The following is a 19284-nucleotide window of genomic DNA, read 5'->3' as shown; positions in this document are numbered from 1 at the left end:
GCAATTATTCAATTTATTGTTATGAATAAAATTTGTGATTTTTCCTTATTCAACAATTGCGTACCTGTGATCTTCATTTGTAGCAATGAGACTGGAGACATTTCTCAGGATGCCTCCTCCACTCTCAATGATGGCAAGGGTGTTGGTTTGACTCCGGTGCGTCAATGTGCCAACTAGGAAGGCAAGCGCCCCATCGACTGCGCAGATGTCAGCTTTGTTCTCGGTACAGTGAGCAGACAGATTCCACAGGGCACTCAGGACACTCTTAAGAGTTGACTCCTGAAGGGATGAAAAACATGTTAAGAGGATGAGGACAATGGAAAAATAGGAATATACAGCTCTCTAAAAAAAATGACCGCTGCAAATCTTTCTGATGTCATCCTATGGATGCTGACTTACATTTGAGTGTTGACAGTCACACTGAAAATTAAGAGACCGCTGCACATTTGAATATGACTGTCAACTCATTCGAATGTCAGTCAGCAACCATAAGATGACATCAGAAACGAGCATACTGTACATACAATGAGTGCTTTTGAAACTGCATTATAAAGCACCATTATATAACAAATCCTAAAATATATATGTAAAAGGGAAGGAAACAACGGCATATGGGTCTTTGGTTAAGCAGAAGTGAAAAATCAAGTGTTTTTTTTTTTGGTTTAAGCTGCCAACCCTTTGACATTAATAGATTGTCCTGTTTCTCAGTTGATTCCCCTGATTTACATGTCAACTGCCACTCACCACCAGTATCAAATATTTGAATCAACAAACCACAAGTGACCAGAATACTACAGATGTGGAGACAAGGACATGTTAAAATCACTACATAGTAAGTCAATTGCATGTTACATATTCCATGTTTTGATGTATATGATCTAAAATAGAAACCAATTATCTATAACCATTACAGACTGTTCGGCTGAGCTATGGGACGTGGAGGTGGGCCTCACCTTGTGGACCTCCAGGGCACATTCCATCAGAGCCCTCACGCTGCCCACCTCACGCAGAGTCTTCTTACTGTTCACGTCCGCACGCCAGGACAGATTACGCAACACACTGGCGATTACCTGAGAGAGACACGAGGAGGATGAAGAGGGTGAGAAACACACAGATACAGATAAGTCAACAGATAAGTTTAGGATAAAATACCTAATACATAAAGTACTTATAAAACATCCATCCAATTTAACAGTGTCACAGAGGATTTCCATTATCACCTAACAGCTTATTCTCATAATAACGGATTGTGTTCAATTCAGTTCATTGCTTTCGTAGGTACCTGCTGTAGATCTTCACTGTCTGACTTCAGCTGAGCCACCATGGCTCTCATGCAGCCCTTCATGGAGCACAGTGTGGCCTAACAGGACAGGAAGGAGGTGATCAGGAAGTGATAGTACTCGTATGACCGCTTTCATAAACAGGCAATACATTGGTTAGCACCACAAGCACCACACACACACACACACACACAGGTGTAAGTTAGAGTCTTGACAGTCCACAATCATGTTTCAGTTTGTGCTAAATGCACACATAGTCACACATTCAGACGCGGCATGACCACAAACACCTAAATTCTGAGATATTTCTGTACCTAGAGTTTTTTTCAGTTGAAACATTAAAAATCAACGCAGATACTTTGAAATGAAAATAAATCGGATTTGAGCGTAAAGCTCTACAAAATGACTTTAAAACTTGCTTTTTTGTTGTTTTTTTTGTCTATCGCCAAATTAGCATTAGCTCAGTAATTTCTGTGTCACCGGAAAAAAGCCTTAGGAACACACATGTTGGTTTAGGCAATTGAGAGGGTCTATATAAGACACACACACACACACACACCTTATTCGCCACATCCCCAAACGTGAGGTTGGTAAGGGCCATTCCAGCATATCTCCGTAGTGTCACACTGTAGTGGTCACTGGTTAAACCGTAGATCTCACAGTCCACCTGCAGCAGCTCTGCTATGGCTTGAAGTCCACCTGTTCACATAGAGCAAGGTTTGTTTATTTGAACAATATTGAAAAAAAGCAGAGACAACATACACATGTGATGGAAGAGGAAGATCATATGGTGTGGGAAATATCTCCATACCAAGTTCATTCATAGCATGTCTGTGCTCCTCGTCGAAGGACAGCTTCATAAGGACACAGACTGCAGGGCAAATCTGGTGTTCCACTGGAGAAGGCACTGCAACAAATTAGACAGAATCCGACGTTTTAAATATACTGTAGTGAATTAAGGACATCAGAGTGCATCAGAATGCAGACATCATAAGTACTGATCTAAGAACTTGACAACTTACTGTACAGTCAAAGACTAGCCAAGACCAAAAAAAAACCACCAAGCATGATAGTCTTTTCTCTTTGTTATATATCTTGACTATAACAATAGCAATAGAAAAGGTAAAACAACTATGAGAAGCAGAAGATAAACTAAAGCCCGTGCCACGACGACTACACTAAAACACTAGCAGCCGTGCTGTCTGGGGGAACCATGAACACTGGGCATTCTGCTGTTGACAGAGCCAGACTGGTGTGTTTCGGAGCACTCACTGGGGTTCTTGTCCTGGTCGACGCCGCGCTCGTGGCTCTCCTGCCACTCCCAGCAGGTCTCGCAGTAGGCGCGGATCTGCTCCAGCAGGTGCAGCACGCGGATCTCCCGCCGGCCGCGCTTGTCGTCCGGCTGCGAGTGGATGATGTTGTGCAGCGCCGCGCTGGCCCTCGCCCGCGCCTCCTTGCTGCCCCGCGAGTTGCCCAGCAACACCGAGTCCTTGTCGTTGCCGTGGAGGAGCTGGATGAGCAGCGGCAGGCAGCCCGACTGGCGCATGGCGATGCAGCTGTCCTGCGAGCTGGACATGGCCAGAAGGGTCCGGGACATGTCATCCTTATCGTGCGTCCCCAACATGGAGAGCAACGAGTATACCATCTCCACCTGACCGCGAGACAGAAGCGTAAAGGAAAATGTTCAAGGCTTGTTTGGCATCCAGGTGTTTTCATGTTCATGTTTCTTTTTCCCCCCAATTCTATCAATTTCAAATTCATTTCATTGTCTTCTCTCAGGAGAAATGTAAACACATCAGTCACCAACACCTACAGTAAAGCCAGGCTCATTTCAACAGCAGGCCAGTGCAGAAATAACAGTGGACAGGTGATGGCACCACATGTGATTAAAACCCTTAAAGGGATCAGTTTGGATTCGACACGGCTAAACTGACAGCCAGGGGAAGCTTTACCTTGGTGCCCAGATGGCTTGTTAGGCGGCGGGGGACAGAGTAGCTTCCCCCACAGCTCATTTCGCTGCCCGAGTCGTGGTCCGACCTAGAGCTAGAGGCCTGCAAGGGCAACAAACAAACAAACAAACAACCAAATAAATAAATATAATGCCCTGCAGTAACTTTCAGTCTCTTATGCAACATCAGAGGAGCTTATTAAAAGGTATATTTGAAACGTTCGAGAACGGCACTATAAATATGTCATTTTACGAACTGTGTCCTTGGCAAAAGCCAGTAAGGATTAACTTACAACAGGGATAAATACAGTATCAGAATGTGCATCTGCCAAGCCCAGTAAACACTGGCTATGACACCACAACTGAATTATTCGGCCACATTGACAGCTGAGAAATATGCGACACGGGTACACAGAAGTCTATTTGTTCTAAAAGCAACAGAAGAAAATAAATTTCAGGCACATGCATGTTGAGTGACAGCTTTTCATTAAAACTCAAAATGCAAGATTTTAACGGACAGCATATTTAGAAACTACCACTTTCTTCCAGACTAACAACAATAAAACCAAGATTAAGAGATATATCTACCTGAGCACAGCTTACATTCCCAACCGCGGAATCAGCTGATGTTGGTGCTCCTTCAGCGGTCCCAGCCGTCTCATGCTTGACCTGAGGAGGAGAAAGGCATAACGTCAGGATGAGTGAGGGAATGAGGGAGGGAGAAAAGAAGGGGAAGGGAAAGAGAGAATACAAGAGAAAGAGACGGAGATAGAGAGTGACAAGTGACAAAGATGGAAGAAGGACCGAGTGAGACAGAGCACCTCTGAGGACCATCGCGGGGCTGAGGACACGGTCACAATGAAGCAGAGAGGCAGAAAGAGACAGATTCATCCCAGGGAAGAGGGAAACGAGAGAGAGAGAGCTAGCATGAGAGAAATAGACTGTGAAAGAGCATAAGAGAGAGAGCGAGAGAGAGAGAGAGAGACAGGGAGGAAGAGAGAGTTAGTCACCTGGAAGGATGAACGGGGATGGAAAGAGGGATGGAATAAGGAGAGGGTTTGTGAAAGCGCTTGAAGAGGAGCTATTCAGTCGCTCAGAAGGGGGTGGAGAAGGAGAATCAGAGCGAACACACGAGTGAAAGAGTGAGCAAAGGGGGGAAAAAAAAGAGGTGAAGAGTGCCAAACGGATGAGGACTGAGAAGAGTGAGTGCAATTCAGACAGAAAAAAGAGGAGGGCAAAAAAGTGACTGAAATGGTATTAAAGAGAAAAGAAACAGAGTTGCAAACCAAATAAAAAATGTACAGACAGAACACACACACACACAGACACCAGCAATTTGAGAATAATCATTTTTAAAAAAGCATACAAGAGACAGAGATAGAGAGATTCAGTAGGCTGCAGCAGCTGCAGAAGCATCAGTCTCTTCCTGACCTACATAAAGCTCTCTTCCGCCTGCAGGATTAGGGGTCGGGGGGCGGGAGGGCTGAATTAAATATGTCCGATGACAGTTCAACTCACATGCATAGAGCACATGCATTTCATCACTCAACACATGGGAGGAGGGGGGGGGGGGGGGTCTGAGCTTGCACTTTATTACACAATCAAATGCATACAAATACTGAAACTCTGGTATTAATTGCATACACCCATAATCCTGTGCTCAAATGTATATCCAATAAATCACACACACACACACACACACAAGCACACACGCTCAACACATGTTAAGCAAGGCACACACCAGGCCTTATGGTGTATCCAGAAGGTAGGTCACATGTCCTGTGCTCTCTTCTTGTCACATGATAGAGCAACAGATTTCAGCCTTACACTTTAAAAAATTGATTGCATGGAAGCTAAAGTCATATATATTCGATGAGGCTATGGTGGATATGAAAGCGGATTTGTATTGGTCTCGTACGGGCACATCTGGATACACACACAATGATCCACGTAGATACGGCTATGATATAACGTTACAAAATAGGTAATCGTCTCGGCGAAATCGCCCTAAATCTCATCACGGCTGTTCCGCTGAGGCATTTTTTTTACATTTTTTTGGGTGGGGCTGTATAACTAGGTTAAAATGAGAAGACACTGTGACAGGCGAGAGCGACGTGCCATCCTCTGAAATCAAAAGTGGAGCGTGCTGGATTAAAGTTAAGAAGAACAAACAAAACAGCGGGAAAGCCGAATACTTGTGACTAAGCAGCTTAGGGCCGAGTAAGAGGACTTAAAAGCCTCCCTCTCCATCGTGGCCGCCGGACCAGTCCGCTGGCTCCGCTGGACACCCAGCGTCACCACAGGACAGCAGCCACGCCACGGGACTCCAGAGATTTTGTAGCAAAACAAAATGTTCGAGTTAGATCGAAATAAAGAGATGGAGTTATGGAGGTTTTCCGCCAGCTTCTGATGAGTTGCGTTCATTTATCTAAAAAAAAAGTCCGGTTTTCCCCGAAATGGCAAATTCCCCCCTTCCCTTTGTAAAAGAAAATTGGCTTCCTGTGTGGAATATCAGGACTGATTCATATTCCTGTGCAATTCCCTAAATACTGAACTCCTTGCGCTTATCTAAAATTGTGCATACCTTCCATATGACAAACATAAAAATGCATCTCCACCATCAAACAGCAAATAGCTCTAGAATAAACAAACCTTTATCTTGCACTGTTTGGGAAACTTCGGTTTAGAGACCATTTCCTCAGGTCATAAAAGGTTAGCGAACACCATTTCTGAGTGTATGCCAGACGATCTCGGTATGCGAGAGTGTGTGTGAGTGTGTGTGTGAGAGAGGGGGAGGGGAGAGCACATATGTGCAACGGGAAGTACCTCAGGCTCGGCTGGCTGAGACTGCAGGTGCTGGCGAATCTTCAACATGTCTTTCTCGATCTGCTGGATGCGTGCCACCCGCCCCTATGAGAGACACACACACACACACACACACATTACTGACCGAGCCAAATGCTACATATTCCACCATGGCTATATCAGATATTTAGGCCACCATTATGTTTACAGAGGATGACAGTTTTTCTCAATTTTTCTACTACCATACCAAGTCACACCAAGGGCAAAAAAAATCTGCATGATTGCACATCACTGCATGTGGAAGTGTTCATCTTGTGGTCGACAGTTTCTAATGCAAATGCTGCCTAATATTAAAATTACCTATTGTTCTACATGATTTATTACTGTAACTTTTTATAGTATATTATTTGGGCTTAGTGAGTCAGAGAGAGAGAGAGAGACAAGGGTGGGATCAGGAAATAAACGCAGGTCAGAATCGAACCTGGATCCCCATGAGCACTGAGACCCAGATGTGGTTCGGTGACGTCACTTGTGACACACGACCACCAGATTTAGCATCTCTGGCTGAGCCCTCCAACAGGATAATGACTGGCTAGCATATAGGCCTGTCCTAGAGCTTCTGTGTCCCCACCTCTGGGGCGTCCGTGAGAGACGGTCACTTACTACTCACTTACCGACTCATTTGCCTGACGCTTTTATCCAAAACGACTTCAATACATCAATTCTTACAAGGCCCAATTTTTCCCCAGAGCAACTCTGTGTTAAGTGCCTTGCTCAAGGACACACACACAGCCATGGTGGCAGCCAAGAATTTAATTGAACCTTCAACTTTCCTGGCTACTGCTTGCCAGCCCAGATCCTTAGCCGCTATGTTATTATCGCCAGAGAGGGTGAAAGCGGAGCGAGAGGCGCAAACGTTCGATCATTTCCGCGTTCCGTTCTGACAGAGATCGATATCCCACTATGACGTCTTTGCGACACGCCTCTTTAAGCAGACAGGAACTGTTCAAATTTTGCTTCCATAGAGATGCATTATGTTGCTCTATCTTGTCAGTAATGAAGGATCTTTGTTATCGGCTCTCCACTGGACCCCAGCGCTGGCTCACCTGCGCCCTCTTCTCCATGTCCTGGCAGGTGCCCAGCTGCTGCTCCATGGCGGCGCGGATCTGCCGGGCCTCGTACTCCAGCTGCCGCCGGGTCATGTCCGTCTGCAGGGAGAACTGCCGCAGAGGGGACAGTATTGGTCAGCCTACAGGTTAAAACCAGCTTCGCAGCAGCTCTGGGACCAGCGCATCGACCAAACACAGACACCTCATAGCACCTTTACATATTGCTAGACAGCAGTGGTTCATGAATGGAACTAATATCGTCAAATGCTTCCCTGCTTTAGAGCAAGTCCTTAAATTGATGTTCAGTATATGAATATATTACCATGTACACACACGCACAAATACTTACGTTTTCAGTTAAGGGCAAGCTGTCGATTCTTTTGGTGAGGTTTTGTAACTGGGCGTAATACCAGTCTTTTTCCTTCTCCTCCTTCTCCAACTCGGCCACCAACAATGACCTGTGAGGGGCACAATGACCAATGAGAACAAACCCCCATTCAACATCCAACTTCACACACCTAGCAACCCGATAGTCAGTAGGCTCTCATTCGACTTCATGTATCCGTCTTAAGACGGCTCTGACGTGATTATTTCTGAGATTCTGATACGTCTTTCAAATCAGAATTGTGCATTCAGTATGTCATGGTTGAAAACAAAAATCCGAATCTCAGAAATAATCATGTCTGCAGTCGTCTTAAAACGGCTACATGAAGTCGAATGAGCCTAATAACAGCTAAAAAAAAAACCCTCCAGTCCAGTTCCGTGTACCTCTCTTTCTCCATCTCCTCCAGGTATCCAGCGCTCTCTCTGCCCACTGAGGGAGCTCCTCTCCTGGAGAAGGAGCCCATGGGGCTGGGGCTGGGGCTGCTGTCTGTGGAGCGGCCTGATCCAGAGGCCTGCGCGCCAGGCTTGGGCCGCAGCTTCACCCCGGGAAAGCTGTTCGGGTCCAAGCTCATCTCTGCACAACGGGACAGGTGTGATGGGTCAAAGCCTGTCAAGCCAAGAGGTGTTATGGGCAGAATTGAGATTGAATTATTTACACGCAATCATACTGAACAATGAACAACAGTTTGCACAAATCAACATGTGATTACTTTGCGGCTAATTATTTTCACTGACCTCAAAATTATGACTAGAATGTATACATCAGTATCAGATATTGAAACATAACTGGTTAATACTAACAACAGCAACAGCCATATGATACAAAAATAATATAAAAAACAAGCTCTGACACACACTTTACCTTTAAGTCTCTCTAGAATATCGATCTGTCCTTGGGATTCTGTGGAGTCTTCTTCAATGCTTCCTTGGAGATGCTTGAGCACCTCCTGCATAACACAACAGAGGGGGAGACAAGAAAAGACTGCTTTATTTACATCCACTTCATACGCAACCACAAAAATACGCACACGGTACAGATACGCCTCATATGTCCCCAAAACACACACATAAAAGGGAGGAACATATGGACAGGCACCAGAAGCAACTGAGGAAGGAGAAACACACACACACACACACACACACACACACAGAGCTGGCTATAGGCTGATGTCTCAGATCTGAGATAAGACATTTTCAGCCAGCCTTTGTAACCAAACACGTTTCAACTGCTTCAACACAAGTCAGGAGAGATTCATATTTTTGGTTCCTGTTCCCGGATGAGGCGCTGCCTTTGCATGTGTGTGTGTGTGTGTGTGTGCGTGTGTGTGTGTGTGTGTGTGTGGCGGATAAGGGCTGTGCTGGAGAGCAGAGAGGAGCATCTAGGCCATCGACTGGGCCTTTGAAGTCCCATCAAAAACAGCCTCGCTGACAAAAGCAGAAGCGCCTCTGAAGCCGAGATAGAAGTCTTCCTGTACTCGCTTTAATCTCCCCAGCCTGCGTTTGATCCTGCTCGGGATGCGGACCTCGTCTCCCTCACCTCTCCTCCTCCAGCTCTTTTTCTGTGTCCCCTTCACATGTCGTTAGGGTGCAACTCAGCACCGATCGACGCCCATCTATTCCTAATATAGCCCTCAACTACCTACACGCGTACTCCTGAACGTGCAAAACACTTACACAACCACTGTTCGCACCCACATGACTGTGGCTGTTTGCCAATTAAGTATGACTGATAACATTGAATAATAGACTCAAAAACCCTCGGGCATTGCTTGTAAGTCAACTCACATGCTCATCTTTGAGTCTGACGGCTACGAAAATCACTGAAAGCTCCACTTATCGATCTTTACCCCCACTTTGGATGCCCGCGACAACAAAACAATTAGGTCATCCCAGTGATGGTGTAAGTTGTGCTCGAAAAGTTCTCAATCTAGGTTCTAGGTTCATCGCCTAGCCTAGACTCCCAGAATCCTAGTCCCTGGATGTTCACTTCTGCTTATGAGGGGAGTGATGATGAAAAGGTATTTCGTGAGATGCTAATGTAAGCTATTGGACGAGCTACAATGCAGGCGAACTGGCCACCGTTCTGTACCACCTGGAACTGCCTTTCAGTGGAAGCCAGAGGCAGAAGAGTCCGGTGGGAAGACAAGACGACGATATTGGCCTCCAACCAATCAGATCACACAGAGAGGGGAGTCACTATTAACAAGATACCAGGAAAGGAAAGCCAAACGGGGGCCATGACATCACCTCTGATGCCTGGTGGTTCCAGTCATTCATCACACTCAGCCCCACGTCACATCCACTAATGTGCAATATTAGTAAGTGCTGTATGGTCAAGTTGGTACAGTCTGGGGAGTGTTCAAACCTGCGTCATTGCAGTATTGTGTTTTTTCCAGCATTATCGGCTAACAAAAGGGGAAGAGAAACAGCTTCCTCAACGACAGCTGGAAATCGTATTCTGTACATTTGTGTGTTACGGGTGGAAATGGCCACACAAGCACTGAAATAGAGGTTTTTACGATATTTGGGCCATGATTAAATATCTTTGTGATTATTTACATGATTTTACATAAAGCAAGTAATGCCATTTGCAAAATTGATTGTACAATCTGATTCAGCATAGTCATTTCAGTCAGCAATACATTGCGTTTAATTTCTACCATCTCCCCCCGTTTCATATACTGGAGTCTGTGCAACCATCTTGACCTGGTAAACTTGTTCTTGACTTCCTTTCCCAATTACCCTGTTGCTAGACAACTAGAGGTCTTGTGCCATCCTCTGATGTAACAACATTACATGAAATAAATACATATCATAATACTGTATGTATGGAATAACATTGTGCTGAAAAAATCTGTGTGTGTGTGTGTATGTGTGACAGACAGAGGAAGGGGAAGAAAACAACAATAAAAGAGGGACAGAGACTGCTTTCTACTGAGACTGATTGAGAGGGACTGAGACTGCTATAGCAACAAACACTTCCATTATCAAAATCAAGAAGACACTCAAGCCGAACATTTTTACATCACAAAGAGCTACAGACCACTATTAAAAAACAAAACGGCTAAAAATAACCACAGATAAAGTAGGCTGTATCTAGCTAGGTGTACACATGAGAGCTAGCCTCCCTTTCACAGTCCAACCAGAGGAGAGCTCAGCTCAGCTCACCTTGATCACTCCAGAAAAGCCCAGAGAGCCTCACATGCATCCTGAAGACCAGGAAGCCATTTTACCGTCGCCCACGAAGACGCTTAATCAAATCCGACATTCGAACCTGACAGAAATCCATGTAAGCTGACTGCAAACACATGAACACAGAGCGGTGTCTGTGCTGGAGAGCGGAACGGGATCAACATGGATCACTCTCCTCTGCAGAGAGGAAACACCAACTTCCTGTCAACACAGCTGCATGATTCACGAGCCGTCAGACTGTCCCTTTCCACTGGTCATCAGCATACACAAAAACAGCCTTTCTCTGCCTGTGTCTAATACAGACATATGTATACACACATGCGCATCATCTGTTCTCCATCTCCAACACAAAGACACACACACACACACCAGCTCTCTCACACACACACACACACACACACACACACACACTCACCAGCTCACCGCTCTCACTCACACATACACATACACACACACAGACAGACAATCCTTGCACATGACTCTCATTCACTGACATGCACATATACAAACACACACACACATTTCATTCACTCACACATACAAGCAAACACAGACAAACACACACACAAACAAACACGGACACGGACACACACACACCGACACCCATACACACACCCTTGCCCCCCCCCCCTGTGCTCGTCCTCATCCTGCTGCACACAGCCTCTGACCTTCTGTCCACTCGGCCTCAGCTGACCGCTGGGCAAGGCAGAGGTCAGCCAGACGAGATGACAGGACATCACTCCTAATTTGGGCGAGCAACCATTAGCGTGGCCCACTAGACACACACTCATGCTCCCCACTCACGGTCCTCCCATCCCGAACAATGGCACCATTAATGAAGGGGGTACGGCCATGTGACAGCCTACCCCACTAGCCTACTGAGTCACAGCTGAGACCCACAGCTGCACGACAACAGAGCGTCTTCATGTTCAGTCAGTCATCATTCACTATTATCATTCATCTCAATAATACAATTTCGGCTAATAATAACAGCGTTATCTCTACTGTCACCATGTAGCTACTTTTAAAAAGAGGAAAAGAAAATAAATAAATATAATAATAATAGACTACAAATGCATTTATATTTAAATGCTGTAGGTTCAACAAAAAAATCTGATGGCCAAATGACGTGGTGGCAGAAATGGAATTGTGACGAGCACCTAATCTTAGCTGGGCAAAGAAATCTTAAAATGAATCTTAACGGGTTTCATCTCTTCAGATATGAAATCTCGCAGCAACTCCGCTGGACTTGGTGTTGACTGGCTGTGTGTGGGAGTGGATCGATGAGAGGCTCTTAGCGGTCGGGCGCTGGCTCAGGTTGCAGCCGGAGCGGGGAGCAGTTCTGCTTCGTCCCCAGACCTTCCGCAGAGCAGCGCGGGTGTCCATTAACAGCCTGTGCTCTCAGGAGACTGCAGCAGAACTTCAACTTCCCCCCCTCTCTCTCCCACACACACACACACACCCACCCACACACCCACACACACCATCACCTACACACATTCTGTCTCACTTACACACACACACACACACACACACACAGTGACCTCTACAACTACACACACCATCACCTACACTCTCATTCTGTCTCACTTACACACACCATCACTTTGTCTGACTCACTCCATGCACTGCCCAGCACCGATTAGGTCATGCATCTCTCGACGCCAAACACATGCACATACCTAACCATTAACACGGACGCCATGACTTTGACCTGACCCAGTCACCTACCTGAACAGACACACACACACACACACACACACACACACACACACACATTTCTAAAGGGCAAATCACAAAACCCTTCAAACGCAAACACACACATTCCTGTCCTTTAAAATGTTGTCACACACAGATATGTATGTAGACACTGACACACACACACACACACACACACACCTCTTAAAATGTCATACAATCCAGCCCATGGTGGAAATCGATGCCTTAAAAGTCCGGTGTGCTGCAGGCCAGGCAGGCGTTGGGCTCACCGCAGGGTTCTCATACTCATGCAGCGCGAGTTTCATCTGACAACGAGCTACAACAGACCCCCATCAGGCCTCTGGGTGTGTGTGTGTGTGTGTGTGTGTGTGTGTGTGTGTGTGTGTGTGTGTGTGTGTGTGTGTGTGTGTGTGTGTGTGTGTGTGTTTCTCTCTCTCTCTCTAACAAACTAAGGGGCGATGTCCTGCTTTTGTGCTGTCCTGCTATTTAAAGGTGCTTAGAATGTCCTTGTGTGTGTGTGTGTGTGTGTGTGTGTGTGTGTGTGTGTGCGTGGTGAAAAAAAACAAAAAAAACATCACATGACACACATGTGGAACACAAGGAGAAAAACAAGCACGGCACCATGGGATGGCATTAAGAGTGGAGACTTAAAGCCCTCAGGACCTCAAGGCCGCTCTTAAAGAACACATCTAACCTAGTTTATGTGACAGTGGCTCACAACCATTGTTTGTTTCTCAATACAGTAATTTCCTGTGTAGTAGCCGCATTGTGTATATATTGTGTAAGCCGCAGGACAGTGTTTTGTGCCAGTTAAAAGAAACAGAACCATATTAATACCATATTAACTGCCGCCATGTATTAACCTTACGTTATAGCTGAAGACATTTTGCAAAATCAGTGTATAAGCCGCTGCAAATAGTTGGGAAATGACGGTAATATTCAATATAAGATCAACTAAACTTAACATAAGTCAATGGTCTTCAGGTCCACGGTTCAGTTTTAACCCTTACTGTTTTGAAGGTAACCCCTTGGTGTAATCTGCACTATTTACAATGAACAACACCATGGAGATTCAAAACAGCTTAAGGAACCACGTCCAACATTCTCAGAGCACAGGCATGAGACGGAATGTGGTTATCGAACTGATCGCTCATGGAACGGCGGCATCAATGCCTCTGTTTGTTTGTCGCATAGAGAAACACCACAGCGCACACATTCTCACACACACACACACACACACACACACACACACACACACACACACACACACACACACACACACACACACACACACACACACAATGGGACCCTCTCGGCGGCCTCATGGATGTGAGCAGCATGTGCGTTACACACAGCCCAGTATCTCATCAGACTATCAGGAGCCATGCAAGTTAACCGACGTGCTCACCGAATCAGTCAATTAGCCTGGTGGTCACTGGTCACTGCCCCCAGCATCTGAGCAGCATTTCACCAACCATCAAAAAGGCTGGGCGTGCACATCGTGACTTTATCATGTAACAACTTGGTAGATTCTGACAGGAAGCCAGAAGTCAACAAACAACCCCCTGGGAACCATTCTTTATCATCTCTATGGTGACTCGCATATCTGCATTTCCAACCAGTTATTAGAAACACAACAAGACAGTAATACTGCTACAAGTGAGGAAAGTATATAAAAGTATATATAAAGCATATACCGTAATTTAACGACTATTAGCCACGGCTTATACATTGATTTTACCAAATTTCTTCAGCTATAAAATGCAGGGAGGCAGTTGCTTTTACTTGCATAAAACACTGTCCTGCAGTTATACACAATGCGGCTTATCTGTAGGAAATTAATGTACCGGTAAGTATATAAAGTATATAAGTAGCCTATATATAAAGCATATAAAGTAAATAAGTACCGGTATATATAAAGTATATAAGTGCTCATATACTATTATACTACCCATTATAAGTCAGTGGACTTTTCAGCTCTGACCCCGACTGAAGTGAAACCCCGCAATTAAGTGGGAGGGGATTGCCCACACAGGGACGTGTTTGTGTTGTTGACATCCTGCCTGCAGCTGTTTGGAGAGAGAGAGAGGGAGAGAGGGAGAGAAGGAGAGAGGGAGAGAGAAGGAGAGAGAGAGAGAGAGGGAGAGAAGGAGAGAGAAGGAGAGAGAGAGAGAGAGGGAGAGAGAAGGAGAGAGAGAGAAAGAGAAAGAGAGAGAGAGAGAGAGAGAGAGAGAGAGAGAAAGAAACAGGGAGTGATGTCTGGGTGTGTGTGTTAGGGAGAGGAGGGGTGAGCGTTCAGGAAATAGCAGCAGGATGGAAGTCAGCCACAATCATCAGGCACAAAGGGAGGAAGGAAGGAAGGAAGCGTCTCAAAAATGCACACCGCCATTCCCTGAGGGATACACACAGAGAGGGGGCGTTCAAAACCTCTTTTGGCCACAAACAAAACAACCACTCAAGCGCCGCATAATGCAAATCGTTACAACACGGCTACATCCACAACAAGCACCTGAGACAAACGAAAAGCTGATATTGTCCGATCAATCTCTGGGGACCAAACAAATTACTGAATTGAGCAAACTGACAAATTGGTCCCCTAAATGGCTGCATTGGTGTCGCTTGATGTCACTGCTGCCACTTCCACCAATCAGCAGCGGAGATTGGCCACCAGCAGAGGGCAGCAGAGCTCCCCAGTAACACAAGCCCATTATCTGCCCAGTGATGGAGGAGAAAAGAGGAGAGGAAAGGAGAGAAGAGAGGAGGAGTGGAGGAGAGGAGGGGGGAGGAAAGGAGAGGAGAGGAGAGAAGAGAGGAGGGGAGGAGGGGGAGAAGAGGAGAGGAGGGGGGAGAAGAGGAGAGGAGAGGAGCGAAAAAAGGGTGTTCTACAAAATGGTTGCTGCTGTGCCAGCCAGGTACTCCATCCACCCAAATAAACCACAATCAAATATTGCACTACCCCTTATGTTAAACCAAAACGAATGTATTATTCACCTTACCTGTCACATTGGTTATGAGGCTATAAACAGACATGCTAAAAATAAAAAAAGGCAAATCAGGAGAGCTGCATTTCTTTTTGGGGACTGAGTGAGCATGCCAACAACCTTTGTCTCAGAGCTGCGTTTGTGCAATAAATATCTTACCATGTTTGCAATCTTTAAAACCGGCCTCTGTCTGCTTGCATTGAATGTTTCATACTACACAGATTCCATGCGGAGCGTCGGGGATGCCTTTAGCCGCATCGCCCTGTCTCCTGACCAGTGCATTGAGTGATGTGCAGCTGACCACCAGTGTCAGCATCATCTGGGTCACTTGGGATTGGCCCACTTATGAGGGAAGCCTCCAGCGAGTGTCCTCGCAAACTAAACATAGCAACGGCAATGCTAACATTTACATACACACACACACACACCATGTCACGCTCGCTGCACTCTAGATGGGCATTGATTATCCCGGTTCATATCGGGTTTTTAAGTTTTCTGATTCGGCGTTTGCGTGATGCTCTCTAGAAAACTGTACTCAGTAACCGGGACACTACTCACTATCGTGTATACAGGGATATCAATAACTAGGTTTCTCTGTGTTCTGCAAACGCCATATCCAAAATATGATCAAAATTAGGACATGCCTCATAAGCCAAATACCTCAGAGCACAGTCAACGAAAAATGTACAGAAATGTACAGCATGTGTCATGTTCAGACCACAGGAAACACTCGCACAGACCCTGAACACATCAACTTTGTGACAGACAGATTAAATCCAGCCTCCCTAACACACACACACACACACACACACACACACACACACAAATATATATCACAGGTGCCTAGTGCTGATTTCAGTGCTTCTCACTGCCAGGCCCCTGGTCCCCCTGGAGGGCCCCCTCAGTACATTAGCAAGCAGGAGGAGCGTTGGAGCTCCCAGGAGATGAGGCAGCAGCCTCAGTCAATGCAGCAGCGGCAGCAGCCGCCAGGGTCTGGGCAGCCCATAACCCCCCCCCCACCCACCCAAGAGATGAGAGAGTCTGGCTCTGGGTCTCCCTGAGAGCCCCCCCCCCCCTCACACTCAGGTTGCCTCGCCCCAGCAGCATGTCTTCCACACTCATGCTCAGCTGCAATCTCACCCTATACTAATCGCCGTCTGCCAGTGAATTGAATTATCCCTCCAACGCTACACCACTCAAGCATTTGTTCCATCTGTTACAACTTCACAATTGGATTTTTTTTCTGTTGCACTCTTGTCAGGCTGCAAAACAAGTAATCCCTTACTTCCGCCATTCCACTCTCAAAATAGGTTTCTCTCCCCAACAGTCTTTTGGTCTCACTCACTCACCATCTCACTCAAGACTGACTATCAATTCCTCTCTCTCCCTAACCCTCTCCTCTCCCCCCCTCTCCTGTCCCCCCACTCCCCCCCCCCCTTTCCCTCTCCTCTCTCCTCCTCTCCCCCCTCAGTCATCACCTCCTCATCCTCTGGGGTGTGTGTCCATCACCCCCTTTTCCTCCACGCATCAGCCTAATGAGTGAAAGGGAGCAGCGCCACTGGTGAATGGTATCCTCTACAGAGCTGCTCCTGGGTGAATCACATGCAGGAGTGTAAAATCGCCCTTTAATGATGCATGAGGGGAGGCTGGGTGGGGGTGTGTGTGGTGTGTGTGTGTGTGTGTGTGTGTGTGTGTGTGTGTGAGCACTGCAGGCGGCCGCTTTTCCGCGGTGCAGACGCGGTCATTTTAGGTTTCTGAGGCAGACAGGCGGCATCAGGCGCCCGAGCCAGCCCTGGGCGGGATGCTACGCTGTCTGAGGATCTTAAAGGGAGAGATAAGCCAAGCCACCTACTTTAGCAGAGTCACAACCGTACCAGAGTGTATTCAAATATAACTCTGATTAGAAAGATAACTCACTGACTAAGATTATACACTATGATATATTGTCCTATAATGCTTTTTCTACAGAATATTTTCTGTTGAGCTTAGCAACTTAAAACTGAGCTTAGCGCTTAGCTGTTCATTTTAGAAGACCTCATTTCTAAAATATGCTCTTCAACCACAAAAATCATACATATTTGATAAGAGATTCATTTTTGTGATTTTGCTCAAAGATCATTCTGATGCCATTTTAGGTAAAAATGCTCCGTTCTGATCCTGACTGCCGTCTCTGCGCCGCGATTGGTTGCCGAGAGAGCAGCCATCGCATGCATGCGCTTCCGCTTCAAAGCCTTGCCCCTAGCAACACCAATCCCACATCTCGACAACAGAGTGAATTGAACTACTCTCAACCTCACGAAAAGGCAACGCGGAGGGGGGAAAAAAAGCCTCTCAACTTCACGGAAGACGCCGGAAAAAAAATGTCATTCGGATGCCGCCAGCCAGAACAGGAGGCTGTGCCAGGCCACTGCACCCTCCCCCAAATTCCTTTTCACCCCCCTCCAAAAGGTTCCTCTGGCACCTCGGAGGGTTCTCAGCGTCTCTCTGAGGGCGGGGCTGACGTCCCTCCTTTCATCTGAGGTGGCAGCACTGCCTACCGCCAAGCATCATGGGATTGATTAAAAAACCCTGAGCTGAACCCAATGTGCCCCCGTGCTTTGCTCTGTCTGAGACAAAACTCCCTGAAACTGCACATGCGCACAGAGACACACACGTACACGCACACTTAATGCATTTTTCAGGGCGAAAAAATCGGTGTCACCCTGCTAAGCATGCAGCACAACATCCTGAATCCCAAACACACAACACTAAAGAGACGAGAGTGCCGAAGCGCAACCAGAATCATGATGAGGAAGGGACGGCGAGACTGTGTGTGAGCGAGTGCGCGCATGTGTGTGTGTGTGTGTGTGTGTGTGTGTGTGTGTGTGTGTGTGTGTAGACTGTGTACTCAAGACAACAAGCAAGACAAACAAATGAACAGATGGAAAAGTAAGGAACACACACAAAACAAATGCAGACAGGAAACGCAGATAAATAAGGGGGAGTGTGTGATTCAGAGCGGCGGAGGACCGGGAGGAGAGAGTGCGGACAGAGATGGAGACAGGGGAGCAGTGTGGGGGAGGGGAGCGCATCTGAATAGAGAGAGAGCGGCTGGTGTGAGCAAGAGGACGCCTGAAGCTATACTCTGATTGCAGGCGTGTGTGTCTGTGTGTGTGTGCGTGTGTGCGTGTGTGCGTGTGTGTGTGTGTGCGTGTGTGCGTGTGTGCGTGTGTGCGTGTGTGCGTGTGTGCGTGTGTGCGTGTGTGCGTGCGTGTGTGTGTGTGTGTGAGTGTGCGTGTGTGCGTGTGTGAGTGTGTGCGTGTGTGAGTGTGCGTGTGTGCACGCGCGTTTGCGTGACAGGAGAGGGTGGAGGCGGTAGGTTCGGTATCTGGTGAAGCCGGCCGGCGGTTATTTAAACATCATAGGGAGGAGAGGCAGAGATAGTATTTCGGTCCCAGGCAACCACTAATGGGCCCACCCCCCCTTCACTAATCCACGTTACATCACAGCTCCCCTCCAAATTTAGGTGAGGACTACTCGCAGCACCGCTACAAACTACAAACATCCCCGCCATGCCAAGTGCTACTACACATGTATTACTACAGCCTAACACGAATCGACATGGACAATAACACCGTGCCAAACACAAGTGACAACACTTTAGACAGGCCACAGCTGGCAGTATGTGCATGGCATTCATGGAATACAGTCTACACAGAGATAGCCTACGATTGGATAGTATTCATTATGTGTGATTTATGAACCCAAAACGGCTAGCTAGCTATAGACTAACTGGTAAAACCCGACTTCCGTTATGCTAAGCTAGGCTAACAGCGTCAGAGAAGAATGGGGTAATTATCCTGTTATCTAACTCTGGGGTAGACCAC

At 46.7% G+C, this 19284-nt stretch overlaps 1 protein-coding gene across 2 annotated transcripts in view; it reads right to left on the bottom strand.

Moving 5' to 3' along the window:
* The window catches only part of apc (APC regulator of WNT signaling pathway), a 36468-nt gene that overhangs the window by 7534 nt on the left and 9650 nt on the right, over window positions 1–19284 (bottom strand). The window contains exons 3-15 of one of the 2 annotated variants that reach the window (XM_062527196.1): window positions 8389–8473; window positions 7911–8133; window positions 7492–7600; window positions 7140–7253; window positions 6055–6138; window positions 3817–3897; window positions 3233–3331; window positions 2553–2931; window positions 2092–2187; window positions 1840–1979; window positions 1283–1360; window positions 954–1070; window positions 65–279 (exon numbers count right to left, since the gene is read on the bottom strand). In XM_062527196.1, coding sequence (XP_062383180.1) covers window positions 65–279; window positions 954–1070; window positions 1283–1360; window positions 1840–1979; window positions 2092–2187; window positions 2553–2931; window positions 3233–3331; window positions 3817–3897; window positions 6055–6138; window positions 7140–7253; window positions 7492–7600; window positions 7911–8133; window positions 8389–8473 — 1820 coding nt within the window. The remainder of the gene's footprint in view (window positions 1–64; window positions 280–953; window positions 1071–1282; window positions 1361–1839; window positions 1980–2091; window positions 2188–2552; window positions 2932–3232; window positions 3332–3816; window positions 3898–6054; window positions 6139–7139; window positions 7254–7491; window positions 7601–7910; window positions 8134–8388; window positions 8474–19284) is intronic. The other variant, XM_062527197.1, reaches the window with a different exon arrangement.

Source organism: Sardina pilchardus, chromosome 23, assembly GCF_963854185.1.
Source record: "Sardina pilchardus chromosome 23, fSarPil1.1, whole genome shotgun sequence".
NCBI lineage: Eukaryota > Metazoa > Chordata > Actinopteri > Clupeiformes > Clupeidae > Sardina > Sardina pilchardus.
Note: the sequence above shows the minus strand (reverse complement) of the source record. Positions and strands in the feature narration are given on the sequence as shown.